The sequence below is a fragment of the Canis aureus genome, chromosome 22, assembly GCF_053574225.1.
Source record: "Canis aureus isolate CA01 chromosome 22, VMU_Caureus_v.1.0, whole genome shotgun sequence".
Classification (NCBI taxonomy): domain Eukaryota; kingdom Metazoa; phylum Chordata; class Mammalia; order Carnivora; family Canidae; genus Canis; species Canis aureus.
The window spans coordinates 46,189,724-46,211,613 of NC_135632.1; the positions used below are offsets into that span (position 1 = coordinate 46,189,724).

Below are 21,890 nucleotides of genomic sequence, written 5' to 3' on the forward strand. Positions count from 1 at the left end.
AGTTCGTTTCCCAGAGTTAGGAGTCTTTATATTCTGTCTCCCTTTCTGATATTTTCCACACATTTCTTCTCCCTTCCCTTATATTCCCTTTCACTATTATTTATATTCCCCAAATGAATGAGACCATATAATGTTTGTCCCTCTACGATTGACTCATTTCACTCAGCATAATCTTTTGTGAACTATGCCAAAAATTATTTGAAGTGACCCCAAATGTATTTTTAGCTATATGAACGAAAGCAGACCACTGCAAAAAAATGATTTAAAAACCAATTCTTGTGGGCTATTTCTTTTTTTTTTTAAAGATTTTATTTATTTATTCATAGAAACACAGAGAGAGAATGAGAGGCAGAGACCAGGCAGAGGGAGAAGCAGGCTCCATGCAGAGAGCCTGACGTGGGACTTGATCCAGGGTCTCCAGGATCACGCCCTGGGCTGCAGGCGGTGCTAAACCACTGTGCCACCAGGGCTGCCCTTGTGGGCTATTTCTAAGACTTTGATTTGAGGGGAAAAGAATAAAGAAAGGTAACTATTTTACTACAGATATGTCATATATTTTTCTATTTGGTGCTTTAAATCTGTTTTATTAAAAATAATTTGGTTGCTGATTTCACCCAGGATGACTCTTTAAAGAGTATGTCCATAATGCAGATATGTTTTCCAATGTTACAGAAGGAAATAATATATATATTATTGAATTAATAAATAAATAAATCTTTAAAAATATTTTATTTATTTGAGAGAGAGATAGAAAGGGAGAGAGAGAAAGAGAGCGAGCACAAGCAAAGTGAAGGGCAAAGGAAGAAGGAAAGACAAGGAGACTCCTTGCTGAGCAGGAAGCCAGATGTGGGGCTTGATCCCAGGACCCCAGGATTATGACTTGAGCCAAAATTAGACACTTAATCCACTGAGCTACCCATGTGCCCCTAGAATACTTTTATTTTATTCTTTTTAAAAGATTTTGTTTATTTATTCATAAGAGACACACACACACACACAGAGGCAGAGACACACGCAGAAGGAGAAGCAGGCTCCATGCAGGGAGGCTGACGTGGGACTCGATCCTGGGTCTCCAGGATCACACCCTGGGCTGAAGCCAGCGCTAAACTGCTGAGCCACCCGGACTGCCCTCCTAGAATACTTTTTCTTTTTTTCTAGAATACTTTTAAAGCAAAATATCCTAGTCACAATTTAGCTACATTGCACAAATTTTGATATTTAGTGCTTTCATTATGACTTAGTTAAGTATATTCCAATTTTCATTATAAATTCTTTTTTGACACGTGAGCTTTTTTTGAATATATATTTTAATTTCCCAAATTATGGGTTCTCCTATATCTTGTGATGATTAGTTCTATTTTATTTGCATTATAGTCAGAAAGTTGTGTTCTATATAATATTGATTCTGAAAATGTATGAAGCTTGCTTTATGGTCTAGCAGGTAATCATTTTTATAATTGTTCTGTGTGTCCTTAAAAAGAATGTGAATTCTCCATTTGTTAGATGGAGTGCCCTTTTTAAGTCAATTAGGTTAGAATTGTCAAATGTGTCCTCAGATACTTTAAATCTTGAATCTTTTTATGTATCTACTTTGCCAATGACTTGAGAGGCATGTTAAAACCTCTGACTATGAAGGGAAATGTCAATTTTCCTAATACTTCTGTCAATTGCTCCTTGAGTTCCTGTCATTTTGAGGTTATATAATAAGTAGACACAGGTCTAGAATTTATATCTTCTGGTGAAGTGGATATGATCATGAAATGATGCTTTGTCTAGTAATGCTTTTTTGATCTTAATGTCCATTTTTTCATACATTAATACAGCTATACAATCCTTCTTTTGCCTTTTAAAATATATGAATTTATTTTAAACTTTCTATATCCTGATGTTTTAGATTGTTAAAAGCAGTCATTTAAACAATCCAGTTTGTGGGGCACCTGGATGGCTCAGTGGTTGGGCATCTGCCTTCGGCTCAAGATGTGATCTCCTAGGCCTGGGATCGAATCCCACATTGGGCTCCCCACAGGGAGCCTGCTTCTCCCTCTGCCTATGTCTCTGCCTCTTTCTGTGTTTCTCATGAATAAATAAATAAAATCTTAAACAATACAGTGTGTAAAACTCTCTTATCTAGTTGATTTTGATTACTGATAATTTAGGATGCTTCTCTAGCATTTTATTTTATATTTTCTATTTGTCTCAAATTTTCTGTGTTGTTTCTTCTACCTCTGTGCCCCCTCCCCCTTCCACCTTTTAGGTTATAAGGTTAAATCTATTTTTAATCTTCTGGTGGCTATTCTAAAAATGTTATGAGGTATATTTAACTTAACAAAATCTAAAGTGAAATAATATCTTTAATTTCCTTCCAATTAATATGAGCATCTTTGATGCATGTTTCTTACTTAAACATCCAGTATTTCAGTTAATGTTTCGTTAACAGCTTTTTGCTAACTTCATTATCTTTTCATGTAGCCAACATTCACTTGGTTCTTTCTTTGTGCTTTATTCCTTGCTTCTCAGTCCTTCCCTTGAGGTCACATTTCCCTCTCTGAACTCATTTCGAAATTTCTTAAGTGGGTCTTTCTTCACTGCCTTGTAGACAGTGTTTGTGTCAATATATATTCTTGAAAGACAGTTTTGCTTTTGCTCCATTTACAGATCTCAGAGTTACTTTTCTTTCAGATTACTGAAGGTATTGTTTTACGGTTACTTGGTACTATTGTCAGTTACAGGAAAGAGTAGTTTGCCTAATTTTCAATCCTCTGCAGGTAATCTGTCTTTCAAGCTGCGTTTAATATTATCTTTTGTCTTTGAAATTCTGCAGTTTCACTAAGATGGGTCTAGGTATAAATTTCTGAACTTGAAGAATGGTGTCTTTAATCAATTTTGAAAAATATTAGCCATATCTTCTTGAATATCATCTCTCTCCCATTCTTTCTTTGTGTCAGTTAGATGCATGCTGGACTTCCCTGCTTATCTTCTGTGTCTCTTTTATTGTCATGGATTCTATTGCTTTGTCTTTCTGGCTATACTGTAAGCCATTTCTTTGGCTGTATATTCCATGCCACTAATTCTCTCTTCTGCTATATCCAATATGCTATTAAATACAACAATCAAATTTCTTCTTCTTTTTTAAATTTCTAAAAGTTCTGTTTTGTTTTCTTAAAATTTTCCTGTTCAACTTTGATAGTGTCTTATTCTTTTGTTATATGTTCTAATCCATTTTTTAATATCTTAAGTATATTTACCTATATAGTTATATATATCTTTATTTGATGATTCCAACATATACAGTCTCTAAAGTCTGATCATAAAAAAGGTGGCTTTGGCTAACTCTTACGCATGGTGGCTCATTTTCTCATGTAGTTGAGGTATTTCAATTTTTAGCTCATGTCCTGTGAGAGTTCATTTGGTGGAGATTTCTCAGGTCTGGGTTTCAAGTCCCTTCCTCCAGAGGCCATTTTTATTACTTCTGCCAAATGTCTGGTGCATTTATCCAACTAGGCCATTTTAAGTAAATTAAACTAAAATTTTATATTGTTTTGCTTTGTCCACAGAGGTAATATAAATTCAGGCCCTAACCCCAAGCAGAGTTTCTTCCCTCCTTTGCTTCCTTTTTTCCTTCTTTCTTGCTCCTACTCCATTTCTTTCTTTTCTTCCTGACTTAAGGCCAATATACCATTTCTCTTTACTAAGTTCCTCTGCAGGGCATTCTTTTTCCCTAGTGCCACTAAGGGTGGTTTTTGAGGTATCAGCATTTTTCCAAAGGGCCTCTTATTGAACCTATGACTCTGCCAGCTTGCCAGGTCTTGTTCCCTATTGACCATACAAGGGACTGATTATTCCTCAATCTGAGGCCGCTGGGATGTTTAGAGAAAACAATGGCCTTTACCTGCCTATGTCTCTGCAGTCACGCTTTATTGTCATTTCTAGACTATAAGAAATTGCCTTATTTTGCTGCCAGCTCAGCCATGCATTAGGTGGAACTTTCTTTTTAATTCTTTTTCCCAGGAATTTTAAGTGTGTTAAGTGGAAAAAAATTTCTCTAAATATCAGCCCTCGACATAGCTGGAAAGAGAGTCCTTTATGCTTTTCAACAAACTTTTACCTGCTCCAGATATAGACATGCAGATTTCTGGGTATCTGCCAAAGAAGCCACTAAAATATTTGCTTCATTTTCTGACTTACAAGTCAAAATTTGATATATAAAACTAGTGTGTGTTAAAGGCAAGGATAAATTTTCCATATCTGAGCTTGCTTTTTTCCTTTCTGGGCAAAATTTCTTTGCTTCAGTGAAAAGTAACGTATCATTGGGCTTTGTAATATCCTCAGGTGGATTGATTAACCCAGTTCTTTTTGAAGAATATTTCTAAGGATTTGTCTGACTTATGTTCTCTTCCCTCTGCTTCTCTTCCAGGAAAGTTATAGTCACATAGTCTCATACTGAAATGCAATTATTGAAGGCAGCCAATAATGTCCATTATTTGGCATTTTGAGCTGAAATAGGCAGAACAGATTTTACTTTTCCCTTTCCTCATCACATCAAGTGGAGTTTCTGGTGAAAGGTGAAGACCAACAACTCTCCCCTCTGTATTTCTGATGCATCAACAAATAGTGTTGAAAACAACAACCAGAAACAGTCAGACCTGGTCAACATCTTTCATGAGAGAGAAAACAGACTGCATGCAGCTTATTAAGAAAGAGGTATGAACTGCATCCTCTTGCAAGGTGCCTTTGGAAATTTTCCTCAAGGATTTTGACATGACACTTGTCTGGCAAAAATAACACCTGTATGTACTGTGTAGTTTTTAGAACATAAATGAAACATGTCATGCAGAACAGCTTGTGACCGGAAGCCAAACACTGCTTCTGAAAAGCCAGCACCCTCCTTGCCATGACTGTGGGGAGACCAGTGGGAGTCCAGATACACAAGCAGGGTGTTTTCTCTCTGTTGTTTCCCAAATTGCATGGACAGGGGATTAAATCCAATCATGGGAACATGTTTTGAAGCAAACTCCTGCATAATTAATCCCTCTAGCTTCCAAGGGTGCATTGTAAAGAAAGCTATTGCTGATCAAAGGAATAGTTAATAGATCCCCAAAGCCTTCTAAAGGTTTACTGCTTGCTAAGTTCTTTCAACAGATTTCTTTGAATTAGTCTCTAAAAATGCTTCTTAACATAGAAGAAATGGCAAATATTCAACTTGTGTCTTTGAGAGTATTACTCCATGCCTCAGTTTCCTTATCCATACAGTATGTGTTCGTGTGTGTGCGTGCGTGTATGTGTATGTGTTGTGTGTACTGGAGGGGAGGGGAGGGGGTTGAACTAAATGACCTCTTATCCACTTCTTGAACTTTAATAAGATTCATATGCAAATTCTGATTCTGCAGTTCTGGAAAGGCTTGAAGTTCTGAATTTCTAACAGCCTCTGAAGTGATGCTCTGGCTGCTGGTCCATGGGCTACACTTGAGAGTGGTGAGGCTCTAGGCTATGCCCCTGACACCTGATGACCTTATGATGAGTTTGTTACAAACAAACATGCTTCACTTTGATGACTGTTAAATAAAGTTCCTCACATTATAAAAACTTATTGAAGACCACTTTTTATTTTTTTAAGATTTTTAAAATTTATTTGAGAGAAAGAGTGCAGGCACTGAAGAGGGGCAGAGGGAGAGGGAGAAGCAGACTCCCCACTGAGCAGGGAAGCCTGATGTGGAACTTGATCCCAGGACCCCGGGATCATGACCTGAGCCAAAGGCAGATGCTTAACTGACTGAGCCACCCATGTGCTCCAAATATCACTTTTGGAGTAAAGAAATCTTCAGGGCAGGACTCCTGGGTGGCTCAGGAGTTGGGTGTCTGCCTTTGGCTTGGGGCGTGATCCCAGGTCTGGGGATTGAATCCTGTGTCAGGCTCCCCACGAGGAGCCTGCTCCTCCCTCTGCCTGTTCTCTGCTTCTCTCTGTGTGTCTGTCATGAATAAATAAATAAAATCTTTAAAAAAATGAAATTTCCAAGGCAAACGAAGACCTTAAGGACTGAGGAACAGGTGAGCAAAAGCACCAATAACACTGAGATGCCTGAGGCAGGGAGGTAAGTGGTGGGCACATGCTAGGAATGATTTTGAAGAGCAGAAGTAAGATTTACTGACAGATGGGCTATGAGATATGAGAAAAAGGGGAGGCAAGTCTGATGCCAAAAGTTTTGACCTGAAGTAAGATCAACCAGCAAAATGGAGCTCCTCTTTACTGAGCAGAGACAACTGGAAAGAGCCAGTTGGGGTGGGTGAGTGGGTGAGTGAACCAAGAGTCCAGTTTGGGTGTGTTAACTTTATGATGTCTATTCCACATTCAGATGGCCATGTCCAGTGGGCAACAGGCCTCTGGAGGCAAAGGAGCTGGAGGTTTTGGGAGTCATCGATGGATGGGTGGTATTTACATTCGTTATTTCATTTAATGATCACAACACTTTACGGATTTGGTATTAGTTCTGTCTTTATTTCAGAGGTGAGGGGATTGAAGCAGAGAAGCTAGGTCACTCCTTGGAGCCATGTGACCACTGAGTGAAATCCAGCAGTCAACCTCCAGAGCAAGGAAGGGTTGAGGACCAAATATGTCTGGTGCAGTTAGTGATGAGCAGACAATCAGCAATTTGGTGATACGTGTCAGGGAAGGCTGCAGGCAGAAGTCAGACTCAGGGGACAGAACAGATGACCAGACTTGAACTGTTAAAATGGAGGTCTCGTTTAATGCCAGTGTCTGGTGAGTTTGTGCTCAGATGCTGAAGAATTCTGGCCAAAGTCAGATGCCATTTGTGTGACACTAGACAGACTCGGGCTGGGTGGTCCTGTGGCATTACTGCCCTACTGTGAGGTTCCCCTGGCAGCTGGCACTCTAAATCGTCTCTCTAATGGCACTGCTAAGTGCTCAATGAATGTTTGTATTGATCTGAAAGTGCAGCTTTCCCCATATGATGTCAAAGAATCCTTACCCTAGCAGATGTGAGTGGGCTTGGCAAGGGGGGCCCTGGTGAACATTGATGCTTATTTAGGAAGGAGAATCACCAAGGATTCTCATGAGGGAATCACTTTCCTAACTAGAGAAGAGACATAAATGAACTCCTAGAGCTAAGGAAATGGAAGAGATACCCGTAAGATAGTTGCTGATAAAGTAGCTCTGGGGTACTGAATGCACAGCTCCTGCTTGCAGTCTGGAAAGGGCAGAGGCGACTAGTCAGGTGGAACATCTACTCAAGGTGGCACATGCTTCCCATGCAGGGATTAGAGCTGGCAGGGGTAACTTCCACCAGAAGAAGGCATTCGGCCCAGCTTAACGACAGGAATCAGAACCTGCAACTTTGCTACGTTATGAGCGACCCGAGGACAGCTTGTGACTCATGTACTTTTGCTGGTCATAGTAAATACTTCATAAATACCTTTTGCATAAATGAATGAAGATTAAGTAGTTCCTGACATCAGAGAGGCTCGGCAAGATTCATCCTTAAGGGGCTGGTTGTTTCTTTAAACTGTGGTTTAAGAGGTTGTTCTTTTTTAATGTTAGCAAGCAATAGTATATAGTTAGCATTCAACAAAAATCTTAGAAATTATTGTTAACAAGGGCCTAAGCTATGAGAAAATCAAATAGTATTAATAGAGAATGTTTGGTTAGCTCATACAGATCACTTTTTGTGTATTAGTTATTTCTGTTGGGGAGGAGACAATTGTGAGGACCATACTTACCTAGAGCCACCACCCAAGTGGTTTGGGGGTACTTCAGCTCTAGCAGGGAGTAGCTTCTTTCCAGAATGGTTTGCTAATCTAATGTAGGTCAGTGAGGGAAATGATGTATTAACAAAATGTTCCAGAAGTGACTCCCAGGCCTCAATGTATCTAAGTCTATAAGGGATGAGAACTCAGGATCTAGAAGTCAGGAAATGTAGTCAAATCATGGAAATCCACCAGTAATTATGCCCAGTTTCCCTCCAGAATATTGAACTCTTGCTCAGACTGAATTCCAGAGCTAGCAGAGAAATAAGGGAACTGGAAATCAACTTTCCCTGGCTGTACACCTGGATAAGCAGTGCCATTCACATCTGTGCTGAGGTGAGGCCTGCCTTCCTGCTCGCATACTCACCACTGTTGCTGCGTTTCCGTGGATCATACCCGCCTCCTGGCCCATCAGCTTCTTCAGGAACCTCCACGAGATCTGAAGTCTTAGAGAAAAGAGGGAGTAGCATGTAATGAACAAAATTACTTCAGTGGACCAACTGAGCAGAGAAATTTGATGTCAGCAGAGGAATTAAGGCGTCAGGAATTAATTCAGGAATTAAGGCCTGACACTGCCTGATGAATCCAATCATTGCTCTCTGGTCTGTTTGGCTAACTTTAGAGAGGCTGCGTGGGCACTGCAGCTCCCTTCAGGTGTGTCTGCAGGCTCAGGGAATAGGCATTCAGTGAGAGCTGAATGAACACCTAGATGCATAGGTCATAGTTCGGGCTTCTTCCCAGGAAGAGACAAAAGAGAGAAATCAGAATTCCTGTCCATATCCTGTCAGGTCAAATTCTCACTAAAACTAAAGGTCTTTTATAGGTGATTTTTAAATATACATAGCCCCCACGATGATTTGACTTGTGATTTTTTTGTCTTTACAATGCTCATTCAGTGGAAACTGTACATTGAGTTTTGAATTTGTATCTTTTCCTGGGCTGAAATTATGTGGGACAATTGTCTCTGGTGATGCTCCACAGCCACAGGGTCAGCCATGCGATCATAAGGGTGAACAACCGGCACACTGACAATGCTTCTGTGTCCACACTGCCATTCTGTTTGTCACTTCAGTACAGTTTCAATCTATTGAGATAGTCAACACTTTATTATCAAATAGGCTTTTTGCTAGATGATTGTGCCCAACTGTAGGTGAATGTAAGTGTTCTGAGCCCATTTAAGTCAGGCCAGGCTAAGTTATGATGTTCGGGAGGTTAGTTGTAGTGAATGCATTTTTGACTTAGGATATTTTCAACTTATGATGACTTTATCAGTATGAAACCCCATCATGAGTTGAGGAAGGTTTGTATTAATTATAGAGAACATGATGTAGCATTGAGGGATGCATCACCTAGGTACAAGGTCAATGCTATTTCCCTTGCTGCAAAATTATTTATGTAATATTTACTCTGCCTTTTCTTTTTCTTTAATATGAGAGGCCATAGTCATTCTTCTGCCTCGGTTATAGAAATAACAACAACATCACTCTAAATGGCTAATGGTTACTGCTCATTTATCCCATGCTGTTTTGTGTAATATATATGTATCCACTTATTCTTCATGGTAATCCTACAATAGACTTATTTTTCAGATAGGAATGTGGAGCCCAGGGGGAAAACAGTAACCCTTCTTAAGGTCCCACAGCTACTAAGTACTGGACCTGGGGTACGAACCCCCACGGTCATTTCCAGAGCTCATGCAACTGAGCTTTATCTGGTGGCGTGCTGAAGTGACTCACATGGGCTGGTGAGAGCCGTCAGGGCCATCAAATCGGGAGTGTGAAATAGGCCTGGGTGAGAGTATTTACACCAAGAAATTGGCAAATGCCACAGATCAGGGTCCGGCCCCCAGGTGGTGGTTAAACACTTATTGGCACACCACTGATTGCCTCTTTCTAAGGGTCACAGACCTGGCTTTCATTTGCCTGGCTCCCGTCTCTTTGGAAGAGGAATTTTGGGGGCCTCAGAGGAGAGTCATACTTTGAAAACAGTTTGTCGGGATCCCTGGGTGGCGCAGCGGTTTGGCGCCTGCCTTTGGCCCAGGGCGCGATCCTGGAGACCCGGGATCGAATCCCACGTCGGGCTCCCGGTGCATGGAGCCTGCTTCTCCCTCTGCCTGTGTCTCTCTGCCTCTCTCTCTCTCTCTCTCTGTGACTATCATGAATAAATAAATAAAATCTTAAAAAAAAAAAGAAAACAGTTTGTTTATATCTTATTTGAAAGAAACAAGTTTGCCTTCTCAGTCAGCTCTGCAGCACTTTAGCACCACCCCATAGAGACTTATTGTTACAATTTAGGTTTAAGATTTTTCCCAGCCATTCTTACTTTCATGACACATCAGAAAGAAAGGAAAAAAAATAAATGTCACAGGGTCTCTAAGTCACTTATACCCTGCTTCTTTGAAGCTCACTATTTCTGAACAAAAGTTGCTATTATTATGTTAATTTAATCTTATGAAACTGAAGATTTTTCACAAACTAGCCAACCAACTCCCAGAAAGTTTTTGAATTTGGTTTTTGCTGGCCTTCCCAAAGCCATCAAGCCTTTTATATTCTAGAACATTTGAAAACACATTAAAAGAAACCTAACGATTTAGAAACAGCCAGGCAGTGACTTTCAGACAATGTAAAGTCAATGGAAGAAAATAAACATGTGGGACAGAGTTTGCTATGGGAATATGTTAGCTTTAGGACATAACAAAACTGCAAGGATGGCAAGCGGCTGAAGTTCATTATCATTTGACCCTGCAGGAAGGAAGCAAAATCATTTTAAAGTACCAATCAATTGTTTCTGTTTTCTTCATTGAAGCAAGTTGGACTCTGGGGAAAGAGTGAAGCGACAGATATTTAAGCACAATTTGATTTGTCTTTGTCTCCCTGCAGCTCTGAGAACAATGCCTTCACTGAGCACAATTCCGAGAATATTTACTGATAGAACCAGTGTCAGGAAGTTTAAATGGACTGTGATGAATGGATACCTTATTGACATTCAGAAAACTGTCTTTTGCCTTGAGAACCAGTCTGTAGGGGACAGACATTGCTAGAAACTAAACCACTTCAGACGGAAAAGCAAACTGGACATTCTTAAATCGTCTCCCTGACATTCTTGCTACTTCTGCCCTGGGAACAGACTGGGGAGGCTAACATGTTCATTGCTGCGGAGTGTTTCTGAGGATGTCTCCTCATCTGAGTTTGGCACAGCTCAGGACCGCAGGGGCAGCCATCCACTGCCCGTGTGGATACCTCGGGGTCATCTCTGTGGAGCCCACTCTCTGTTCTTGCCTCTCTAGGTTGGCTTTCCATTTATCTTTCTACTAATGCCAGCCCCAGTTGAGCATGGGAGATGCAGGCACTAGAAGTGGATTGAGGATATACTGGCTCTCACCAGAGACCTGAGAAAGGACTATTTGGATGCAAGTCAAGTGGACAGGAGTCTCTCTGCTCTGTGTTTTTCTTTTGGGCAAAAAGTCTTGATTTGTAAGGGGTGATGGCTATAGGCTGACAGCCAGCTCTACATGGCTTTTGGGGAAGCAACTTATTGGGAAAAATGACTCTCTTCACTCTCCTAAGAAAGATGTGATGTGGTATGTGTGATTAAGGACATGATATACACATCAGCAGTTCTCCATCTTTGGTGGGAATCAGAACCACCTGGAAGGCTAATGAAGCACACCAGCGACCCAGGTTTACTGTAGTAGGACAGGGCCTTGATTTTTACATTTTTACAAAGCTCTTCCATGGATCCAGATACCCACGAAAGTTTAAAAATCTCTGGCTTAAAACAACAGAAATAAGAAGTGAGTCAAGAGTCCTTGTGTTTGAGCAGCTTAGCCTAGCTGAGGAGGAAACTAAAGAAAAGTGAAACACAAAAGTAAAGAGTACCAAGCAATCTGCAAATACTATGATTGATGAATTAGTTGTTACGGTGCCCAGGAAAGGGGTACCCAACCCAGACCCAGAAGAGAGATGTTGTCTTCAGGGAAGTAGAAACAAGATGTGGGCAAGGCCCAGCAACTGGGAAGAGTGTGGCTATCCAGAGAGCTGCAAAGCATGCAGGGAACTCAGGGCATAAGCAACGGAAGGGCATATCAATTTTGAGGGTTCTGAGGTCAGTCTTTAAGAATCCCTGTTACTTCTTCCTCACTCTTTAAGCAGTTCTTGAGCACCCACTAGATGCCAGGCACTAGTATAACTATACATGGGCCCCCATACATAGTTGCTCAGTACCTAGTTCAGGAAAGAGGCAAAAGCAGAAAATTACATTGCAATTATCTCTGTCCTATAAGAAAGGAATTCTTTGAGGGCCTGTAGGAGGAGCAATTCATCATGCTTGGGAGAGTCTGAGAACTCTTTACAGTTTGTATAAAAACCAAGCTGGCCTTAAAGAACTTCAACTGGGGGAACAGCATGTCCTAAGGTGTGAAGATGTCAAAGAGCTTGGCATGTTCAAGGGAAGGTGAGTCTTCAGGAGAGCGACAGGCCTCATGTGCCATGCTAGAGTTTGGGCACTGTTGTTCGGGTGTAAGCAAGACAGTACAATGTTTCAATTTGGAAAACTGCATAAGGTCTTTCTTTAAAAGCTGATAAATCTGGAGGTATTGAAAGAGCAGATTCAAAAGGGAGAGGAGAACATAGCTATTCCTTTGAAATAATCTGGGTGAGAGATGATGAGAGTCAAACCTCCAGCAAAGAGGATAGGGTGCTTTTGACACACATCTGTGTTCTGAGTTATAGGACCCAGTCACCAGTGGAGCATCATTTGAGCTTGGACATGCTGATTCAGAGATATCTGTAGGACTAGAAGTGTCTCAGGAGTCATCAGCTTAGCCATGGTGATTGGACCAGAGGGATGTGAATGAGATAACCAGGAAGAGCCTGTAGCACAGGAAGGCCAAGCCAAAGCAAAGCCCTGAGAACATCCTCAACTTAAGAGTGACTGGAGGACACATCAGAGGAGACAGGCTGAGTAGGAGAGCAGAGTGGAACCCTGGAATGGGTCCAGCCTCTTACAGAGCCCAAGAATGGGTCCCATTAACGAACAGCCTGGGAAATGCTCTTCTCAGAGAACATATTTACCTTTCTAGTGGATTACACCCTTGTTTCACTTCATAATAACTCAAATTCAAAGAAAATCCATCTAAGGGCTAAATGCTTAATGAAAATAAAGCAGCATCAACCTCCATTAATTGAGTGCGAGGCTCTGTGCTAGAAACTTTGCTTATACTCTTATATTTATTCAATCCATGTAGCCAAAACCAACGTTATCATTGGGACTGCCAATTTGATTTATAGCCCCCCTGTGGAGATCATCAGGACCAGGTACCTTAAAATGTCACGACTTATACCTGCACTGCTCTGAGGGCAATGTCTACTGAAACATTTTCCTTTTTTACTCTGAAACCCTGCAGCGCTCATCATTATTATGATACTCTTAACATGTATGTTATGTTCCTATTCTTGATAAAAACAGTACAAGACATAGCAAAGTTCATTTCTTAGAAAGTGCTAACTAATGTCATCACCATCTACTTTTGTTCTCCACTGCTTTTGTCTTTGGAAATAAGTTGTGAATCCTGAGGGTAAGAAGTCATGTGTCCTGTACAGTGCTAGTGAACTATAGGCACTCAATTCATATTCGCTGAGTAAAACAGAAAACTAACTGACATCAATTTTAGGTTCAGCAAGGAAAAAGAGTAAAACACTTTTTGGTTCTCCTTTCTTAGAAATTAGTGGGATGCATGAAGAATGGGGCTTGCAGTGAATTTTAAAGGTGGCATCTAGGATAACCACATGGCATCAACCAGAGGGCCTTCAAACCTACCTACTCAACTAGCCACTTGACCTACATATTTAACCATAGACCATAATCTCGGTTATCCTGTGGATTGACCTGCACCTGTTGAGGGAGCTGCTTCCTCTCAGCCCAAGAACCCCTCTGAGGAGTATAGCCCTCCTCTCCTCCCATGATCCACCCTAATCACTTGATGTTGACAGGACCCAGCTGGGCAGACCACCTGGTGGCTCATCTGTGCCTTGCCCTGAAGTCCCTGTAACAGTGGAACCAGTAGCTGGGTGTAAGCTATACTAACTGACAACAGGAACCAGAAGGTTCTTGTCTCTGCAAGGCAGGATAGTGGCCTTCAGCATGAGTGGCAGAGCTGTGTGGCATCTTGGGGCATTTATAGAAATTCTGGTTGGGACAGCCAGAGAGAGGATGATGATAGCATGTCACAAAGATGCACCGGACAGCCATTTTAGACCAAATAAAATGTAGGAGAGGGGTCTGGGAGGGGGATTGTCTTGTGGAGAGAGGCCCAATTAAATTACAGGTCCAGTGCCTCTGGGAAGGTCAGTTTTTGCATGAAACTAGGCAAGTGCCTTGTCTTAGAGAGAAAAGACTTAGGAAATATGAGAAAGAGTTGTATTCTTAAACTTTTATGTAGCTGGAACTGGCCACAGCTGGGACTTCCCTGCCTCTGCCATTGCTTTGTGTTAACTGCCATGCTATCTAATATTGGGAGAAGGGGGAGGGTACACGGAGTTTCAAGGAGCATGAGGCCAAGAGCATGGACTTTGAGGACCAAAATAAAATGATCCCTGGGTGTTGGCAACAAACAGGAATTTAATCTTTAGTAGTGCAGGGGAGCTGGGATTTCACTTCAGAGACTGCCTGACTCCCAACAGACATGCCCTCATGATGTATTTATGGGAAGCTCCTTGCTCTGCAGCGCCTGAGGTCTGCCCTCCTCAGAGCAATGCAGGTGGACTGAGGGAAGAAGGGGATAATTACAGAGGTTCTGTGAGGCGAATCAGAGCCACTGCCAGAGCTGCCCTTCTTTGTTCTCTGGGCCAGGGAGGTGCCGAAGCGGAGGGTCTCGTAGACAGGGTCCACCTTATTGCCACAGGCTGCAACAGAAGAGAAAGGTCATTTGAGTGACAGTTTCCTCCACTCACCATCAGGAGTGCAGTCAACAATTTATCGCACCTCCTGGGTCAACGGCGCTCAAGAAGAAAGTTCTGTGCCACAGACTCACTAATCCCTGGGCAAATGGAGCTTTGTGTAGTCAAGCTTTCCTGGCAGATGGACTCCCACAGTATGTGCCATTGGCTAGATCTTTCCGATGCACCCACCACTTGCAGCCAGGGCTCTCTGCTCCCAGACACTTCCTGATATATTGGCTTTCCTCTTTTGTCATTCATCCCCAGGACTCTGATTTCAAGGTTATTTCCTTTGATGTGAGGTGCTGCTCACCAAGGTATGAACCCTTGAGTGAGACACAAAGTTTACAGTAGGAGGCAAGTTGAAAGAATTTGACATTACCAGGCCTCACGAATTTGTTTAGAAGCTTTCTAGTTTCTAAATTTCTAGTTTAAAACTTGCCCCCCATCCAAAGATAAAAAAGAGATGTAGAGATTCTCAGAGGGAGAGAGAAAAAAAATAGAAGTGAACTGAAAGATATTGTTAAAGAATAAATTCAAGCCAAAAATATCTATAAATATCAGATATTTTTTTGTCCTCATTAAAGAAACACTGATATTCACAGAGTTCCTTCCAAGTGTTGATCTATAATTTACATTTTTGTACAATAATTATGAAAAGCAGCCTTTGCTGTTCTTCTTTTATAGGATCTGATAGGTTGAGGACCTTGTCCAGACACGCAGTAAGTTGGTCAGTGGGAAGTTGGGCTCGGAGCCGGGTCTGTGGGATGCTATGCTCCACGTTCTTTCCACTCTGTCATGCTGCTGATGGGTGGAATAGCATATCAGCAGCCATTGGGACTTGGGTGTTTTTCAAGTTTCATCAGGGAGAGCAGAATTTGCTTCTCCTTCTGTTTCCTCTCCAGCAAAGCAAATGATCATAACCCAATACACCACCAGACAGACATGCAGACACACCCCGCTGGATTTGTGGTCCTGAGACAGCAACAGCTGTTAATGCTGACATTGCTGCTCAAAACCCAGCTCAATCCATCAGCGTCCCAACTCACCAATGGGCATAACTTCTTTAATGCATCCAAACTGCTCATGAATGAGCAAGGGGGAGCTGTAGTAACGCCGAAACCCTTTTGGCTGGAGAGAGAGAGAAAGAGAAAGGCTTAATGTCACTGATGAGATGGAGAAAACCATGCAAGAGCTCTGAAATTAATATAGCTGGTTTCTCCAGGGGGCACTCCTCTGTCACCTTTAAGATGCCGACATCCCTAGAATTTATCCCTGGGGGGCAGGTGGCACAGGTGGCTATAAGAAAGCTACACTCCACCTAGAAAGCAAGCCCCAGCCCTGCCGTTCCCTTTCCTGCCTCTCCTCCTTTTGCAGACCATAGCAGCCTCCCTTGTGTCCAGCCTCCTCATCTCCCAGGATACAACTGGACTGGCATGAATTATTTCACCAAGGTTTACTACTGAGATTTATTAAAATCATAAAAGGCCTGGGTAAGGGGAAGCAGACCTCAGAGGGAGGCCGAAGGGAGCTTGTATATATTACAAGCTCCACCCAGAGTCATTTGCCTTGTGTTCTAGACTCTGTTATGTTTTTTCACCCCTCATTCTTGGTCTTTGCCTTGGCTTATGGGAATCACCATTGGAGGAGGAGGGGAACATGTGAAGCAGAGGTTTTAGAGAAGAGGACATTGCCAATCAGGGTAAGGAGATGGACTCTCTAAGAATCTTGGCTTACTATATCCCAGTGTTGGAAGAGAACTTTGTAGCCCAGCCCCTAGTGGAATTCCAGAATCCTCACCAAGGATTGTTCCTGGCAAGTGGTATCTTCCTTTATTTGAAAACTGCCATTGTTGGGGGGGTGGGGGGAAGGAGCTCTTACTAACCATGGAGGCAGGTCATTGGTGACATTATCTCATTGTTAAGACTTAGTAATCTACTGATTCTAGATCTTCTTCCTGGAGCCACAGGAGAGAGAATTCCTCTTCTGTGTGACTGGTTTTAAATTTTTTTGAAGGCAGCTGTCATAACCTAAGTACCTTGAGGGTAGACATTCTTGGTCCCTTTGACACGTCTTTGGCCATCCTAGAATCAATACCTTTAAAAGTGCTCTGGGTTGCTTTTTATCAACATGTGGCACCAGGACTGAAGCCCACACTCCCAAGATGCCATGACCAGCCTAGAATGGGCCAGGGGCATTTGACCTTCCTTGGCTTCGCCACCACAATCTCTTAAGTGGTGTGTCAATTTTTATTACTCTCTTCACTTTTGGGGATGGCGGTTAATAGCTCTCCCCTTCTTGACATCTACTGACCTATCAGCCAATTTAGCACTGATGTGACCAGCCCCCTAGTTTTTCTGGGCTGAGAGGGTTCCAGAAATGCCTGACTTTCATCTTTAAAACACCAACAGTAACAGGATGTAAGGCTTCCAGGGCTAAAATTGAAAAAGTTCTAACCCGGGACAAGTGGGTTACCCTGTTAAGGGCACAGAGTCCTTATCGCATGCAGAGCATTTGCCTCAAGGATTGATAAAGCTTTTCTTCTGCTTGATCATTATGCCAATGAAGAAGCCTGGTTGGTAGGCCAGGGACTAGGGGGCTGCCTTCCTAGTGTCCAGCTATCAGGGTGCCACGGGGATGGAGTATTGATGTGCAGGGGGTTATGGGCTCACTCCTGGCACCAGCCCTTACCAGCTTGCCCATGCACCGCTGGGGTGCTAGGCCATCCATGCACTTGTGGTGGAGGCTCGTCTTACAGGCCTTGCAGCGCAGCCCATGCTTAGCGTTTGCTCCTGTCAGACATGCGCGAGCTTTGGTTAGGATATAACCTGCCTTTACCTGGTGACTAGTGTGAAGTCCCTGAAAAAGTGGATACCTCCCAAACCCAGGTAATTCTTCTTTTCTGTGACTTTAGCATGATGCTTTCGAAATGGACAAGATCTTATGGCAGATTCCTTGACCTTCTCCCACATCTTCTACTTATGGTCCCAGCTCTGGTTTCTTTCTGCTCCTTTCCTCTTCATTACTCCAGAAAAATCTCAGCCTCCTCCATGTCACTGTTCACTCAATTCAAGCTAGCAAATGCCACTTTCTCTGCTCTTCATATAGGCCACCTGTTTCTGCTCTTCTATTTGTCTTGCAAGAAATGCAAGTGCTGAAATTTTGCCCATTTTTACCCAAGTTCTTATCACAGAGTCTGAGCTGTTGGACAGACTCTTGGGAAAATGGCCAATAAAGGGGGAACAGCATGGTCTGTGTGAGAGAGGGGCTGATGGTACCTGAAGTGGAGACAGAGGGCTGGATCTGACATCAGCTCCTGCCTGGTTAAAGAGGAAGAGGAGGAGGGTAGCTGTGAGAGCATTGCTGCGGGGAATCATACAGCCCTCCAGGACAGGGTGCGATGATGGGGTGGGAAGAATGGAGGCAGAGGAGGAAAGAGGTGCCTTGATAACTGTGCTTCTGCAGTGAGGCTCAAGGCAGCAGTGCTAGGGGACAAGAGAATGGGCCTGGGGGGCATCAGGCACTTGAGAGAGGTGCATTCATGTTCTCCAGAGCAGCTTAAGAGGAGGGTGAGGCTAGGATGTCAGAGTGGGAGATTTTCTGTATCCACTTGGTCCAGGACAAAAAATGCAAGACAGGGGAAGCTGGTAGGCTCTTCACAAGTGTCACAAAATGGGCCACCCAAATGGGAGTTTATAGCTTTCAGCTATACACAGCTGACTGCGGAAGCAAACTGGTGACACCCCAAGATCATGTGTGAAAACCACTCTTCTCCACCATTGCTTCCTCGCCCAAACCACCACCAGCCCTTGTCAGGACGAATTCCTAATGGAACCCATTTGTCTGTTTTTGTTTTCCTTCAATGAACCAGGACGATCATTTCAACATGACTTGAATCACCTCCCTCTCTGTAAACAGCCTTCAGCAGGTTCTTCCTGCCTTTCTGATGTTATACAAAATGCTCAGATTGTGGGGAGGCTTTGTATGGTTTGGTGGGAGCCTATATCTGTCTCTCTCTCAGGCCAACCCCCTTGTTCACTCAGCTCTAGCTACATGGACTTCTGTGCATTCCCTGAAGGTTTGAGCTCTTTAATTCCTCAGGGTCTTTCACATATGCTACCCTAAATGCCCAGATTCTTTCTCTATCATTCCTCACCTGGATAGCCAATCCTCATCCTTTGGGTCTCTTGTCATTCCTCCCATTAAGCTTTCTTGGCCACATTATCCCTTTCCCGTCCAAATTATCTTTTAAAAATTATTATTATTCTTTCTTATAGCACTTTGTTGTTGTTCACAGTATTTATCACAATGATTTATTCAAGAGTATGCTTTTGTATGCTTTTTCTCTTGGACTGTGAACCCAAAGAGACCAAGGGCCATGTTTGTTCATCTGCCACTGTGTACCCAGCTCTGAGTATGATGTCCAATAAATGTGTTAATTACATTAACCAACAAATTCCCTCACAGTTACACATATGGAAACAGGGGTGACTGGACTGAGATAATTAAGTGGCATTGATTCATTGATGGTGTAGAAGCAGCATTCAAAAGCTGAGGAAGGACCTGAAGATCATCTGTAGGTATGATTTTATCCCACAGAGGAGAAGTTTGAGGGTCTAGGTCAGAGGAGGTTGTGTCTAATTTCACTTTTCTACTGCTTGACCCGAAAACGTCCTCCCTTTATTGAGGGTACACAAAGATATGAATGGAGATAATTAGACAATAAAAAAGGGAGTACAGGAACATGATATTTAGCTGGGAAAAGCAATGAGCAAACTCTCATCTGGACAAAGATCCACGAACCTTTCAGAAGGTATTACCTGAAAATTCCCTTTGAGAAGATATCATTTAACACAAAGTGTGTCTGCTCTTACAGCCACAGAGAGTCAAAGTGACATATAAACAAACACAAATCACTGGGTATGTGAGGTTGTTCATAAATACTAGTTGGAAAGGCTCTTTGTCTTTTTTGAGAGTGATTACTGTAATGTCTTCTAAACACTGGACTTTGAAGGCAATCACTTATTTTTTGTTTTCAAATTAGAGAATGTTATTTGTGACCTATGAGAGAATTTAAGTAAAAGCCTCAAAGAGGAGTTATTTCATTGTATACTAGACTCTGAAATAGCACCCCTATATATGAAGGTATATTTTCTTTGAGACCCAAACACCATAATTTCAGTTTTCCTTGTTGGTTCTAATACACTCCACTATTTGAATGAGTCAGATCACCAGCAATAATTTGGTTTTAGGTGTTCCAATTTTTCTTATGGAATAGCAGGAGTGACTGAAGAGGAAAGTCCATATTCTATGGTTCAGAGAATAGTTCAAAAGGATAATTCATATAACTTAGTGGTGTTAGTTTACTATAACAAGATATGGGGGGATCCCTGGGTGGCGCAGTGGTTTGGCGCCTGCCTTTGGCCCAGGGCGCAATCCTGGAGACCCGGGATCGAATCCCACGTCGGGCTCCCGGTGCATGGAGCCTGCTTCTCCCTCTGCCTGTGTCTCTGCCTCTCTCTCTCTCTCTGTGTGTGACCATCATAAATAAATAAAAATTAAAATAAATAAATAAACAAGATATGGGAAAGCTACAGTCTAACTTGCTACTACTGGCTTCCATCTCAAAGGTCCCACTGGTCTCACTGAACGTGACCCTTATGCCTCAGTAAGAGCGGGAGAGACATGGTTTTAAATTAGAATCTGTCTCATGCTGGCCTTTTAAACCTAAGAAAGCTGCTAACATTCTTGGGACCTCAGCTGTCTCCTCATCAAATGGCAATACTTCTAAGACCTCCTACGGTTGCTAACAGTAATAGTGTTGAAATATATGCAAAGGGGATTGCACGGATTTATATGCTCTGAAACATAAAGATGTCACTGGACTTTGAATAGACATGGTGGACTGGCCACACGAGAGTCCCATTTATTCATACCAAAGCCCACTACAATGTCAGTCCAGGAATAGAAAGTGGTATTAACCCCAAATAACAAGGTCACTGGGAAGACTGGCAAGCATAGAAGAGAGTTCAACATGTTTTCAGAAGATAGAAAGCAACTGGAGGAGGAATGGCAAGGAATTTGGCAGAAAAGAAGGAGAGTGGATAGCAACCAGAAAACTAGAAGATCAGGTACCCTCAAAAATTGTGGAATGTCAAAATGCTGAGAGAAAAGAATTTCTAACCTAGAATTTTGTACCCGGGAAAATTACCAAAATTACCCATTACCAATTTTGTAGGCAAAATCCTCACATATTTAGGGATTCAAAATATTTGCTTTCTACATACCCTTTCTCAGAACACTACCAAAAAGTGTGCCTTAGAAAGATGAGGGGATAAATCAAGGAGGAGGAAATTGTTGGATCCAATGCACAGAGGAACTGACACAGAGGAGAGGTAAATGGTACATCCCTGCAACAGTGCTGCAATAGCCCTAGACAGGTACTACCAGATGAAGCAAGGCCATACCTTTGGGAAAAAATGGAACTTAGAAGTTTATTGATGCTTTCGAGGCTTGGATACTATAATAGGTATGGCATTTGACAGATACATGAAAACATCTGATAAAACAATTATAGGTGCATAAAAATCAAGAGAATTGAAAGAGCAATTTCTAATTCAGGAAATATAAAAGCTGTGTAAGGAAAGAAATGTAATCATAGTACAATATTTTAATCAGAGGTTAGCAATAGTCACAATAGTGTACACATCTACAACTTCACACCAAAGTGTGACAGAGCTACTTGGGAAGATGAGAACAAAGGAACAGCAAAGATTGTGCTATAACTCTTGTGGGAAGGTGAGAGCAAGGAAGAGGGGAGCAAGCAGGGTGTGCTGGAGGGATGAGAGCTGGAAGCCAATAGACATTTGGTTAATCAATAAATAGTAGAGCATAGCATTTAGAAATACTGAAATAAATGTCAGAAGAAATTATGAAAAAGGATGAAAGTGGCCACCTTTCACAAGTATCATGGTTATAGGATGAGAAAGTTTCCACTGGAGTATTTTCAGTATCATTGGTATCATATTTAAACCATTGTCATGTACTATTATGGCAAAAAGCAAATAAAAATAAAGCTGCTGGAAACTGGGCCATATAAACCCCTTAGACTAATGTGGCCTGTGCCATATGGAGAGATAGAGAAAATATGCAGCCAGCTCATCACATAACCATCACTTCTTCTCTGGGATTTGG

At 42.2% G+C, this 21,890-nt stretch overlaps 1 protein-coding gene and 1 long non-coding RNA gene across 5 annotated transcripts in view; both read right to left on the reverse strand.

Moving 5' to 3' along the window:
• The window catches only part of STAC (SH3 and cysteine rich domain), a 148,303-nt gene that overhangs the window by 34,480 nt on the left and 91,933 nt on the right, over window positions 1-21,890 (reverse strand). For all 4 annotated transcript variants that reach the window (XM_077865875.1, XM_077865874.1, XM_077865877.1 and 1 more), the window contains 4 exons: window positions 17,388-17,488; window positions 15,746-15,827; window positions 14,548-14,663; window positions 8,129-8,207 (listed from right to left, as the gene is read on the reverse strand). In XM_077865875.1, the coding sequence (XP_077722001.1) occupies window positions 8,129-8,207; window positions 14,548-14,663; window positions 15,746-15,827; window positions 17,388-17,488 (378 nt within the window). The remainder of the gene's footprint in view (window positions 1-8,128; window positions 8,208-14,547; window positions 14,664-15,745; window positions 15,828-17,387; window positions 17,489-21,890) is intronic.
• On the reverse strand, window positions 6,489-8,116 carry LOC144294159 (uncharacterized). Its single transcript, XR_013361547.1, has 3 exons — window positions 7,735-8,116; window positions 7,431-7,520; window positions 6,489-6,720 (listed from the first exon to the last, which is right to left on the reverse strand). It is a non-coding gene; the product is annotated as an uncharacterized LOC144294159 (long non-coding RNA).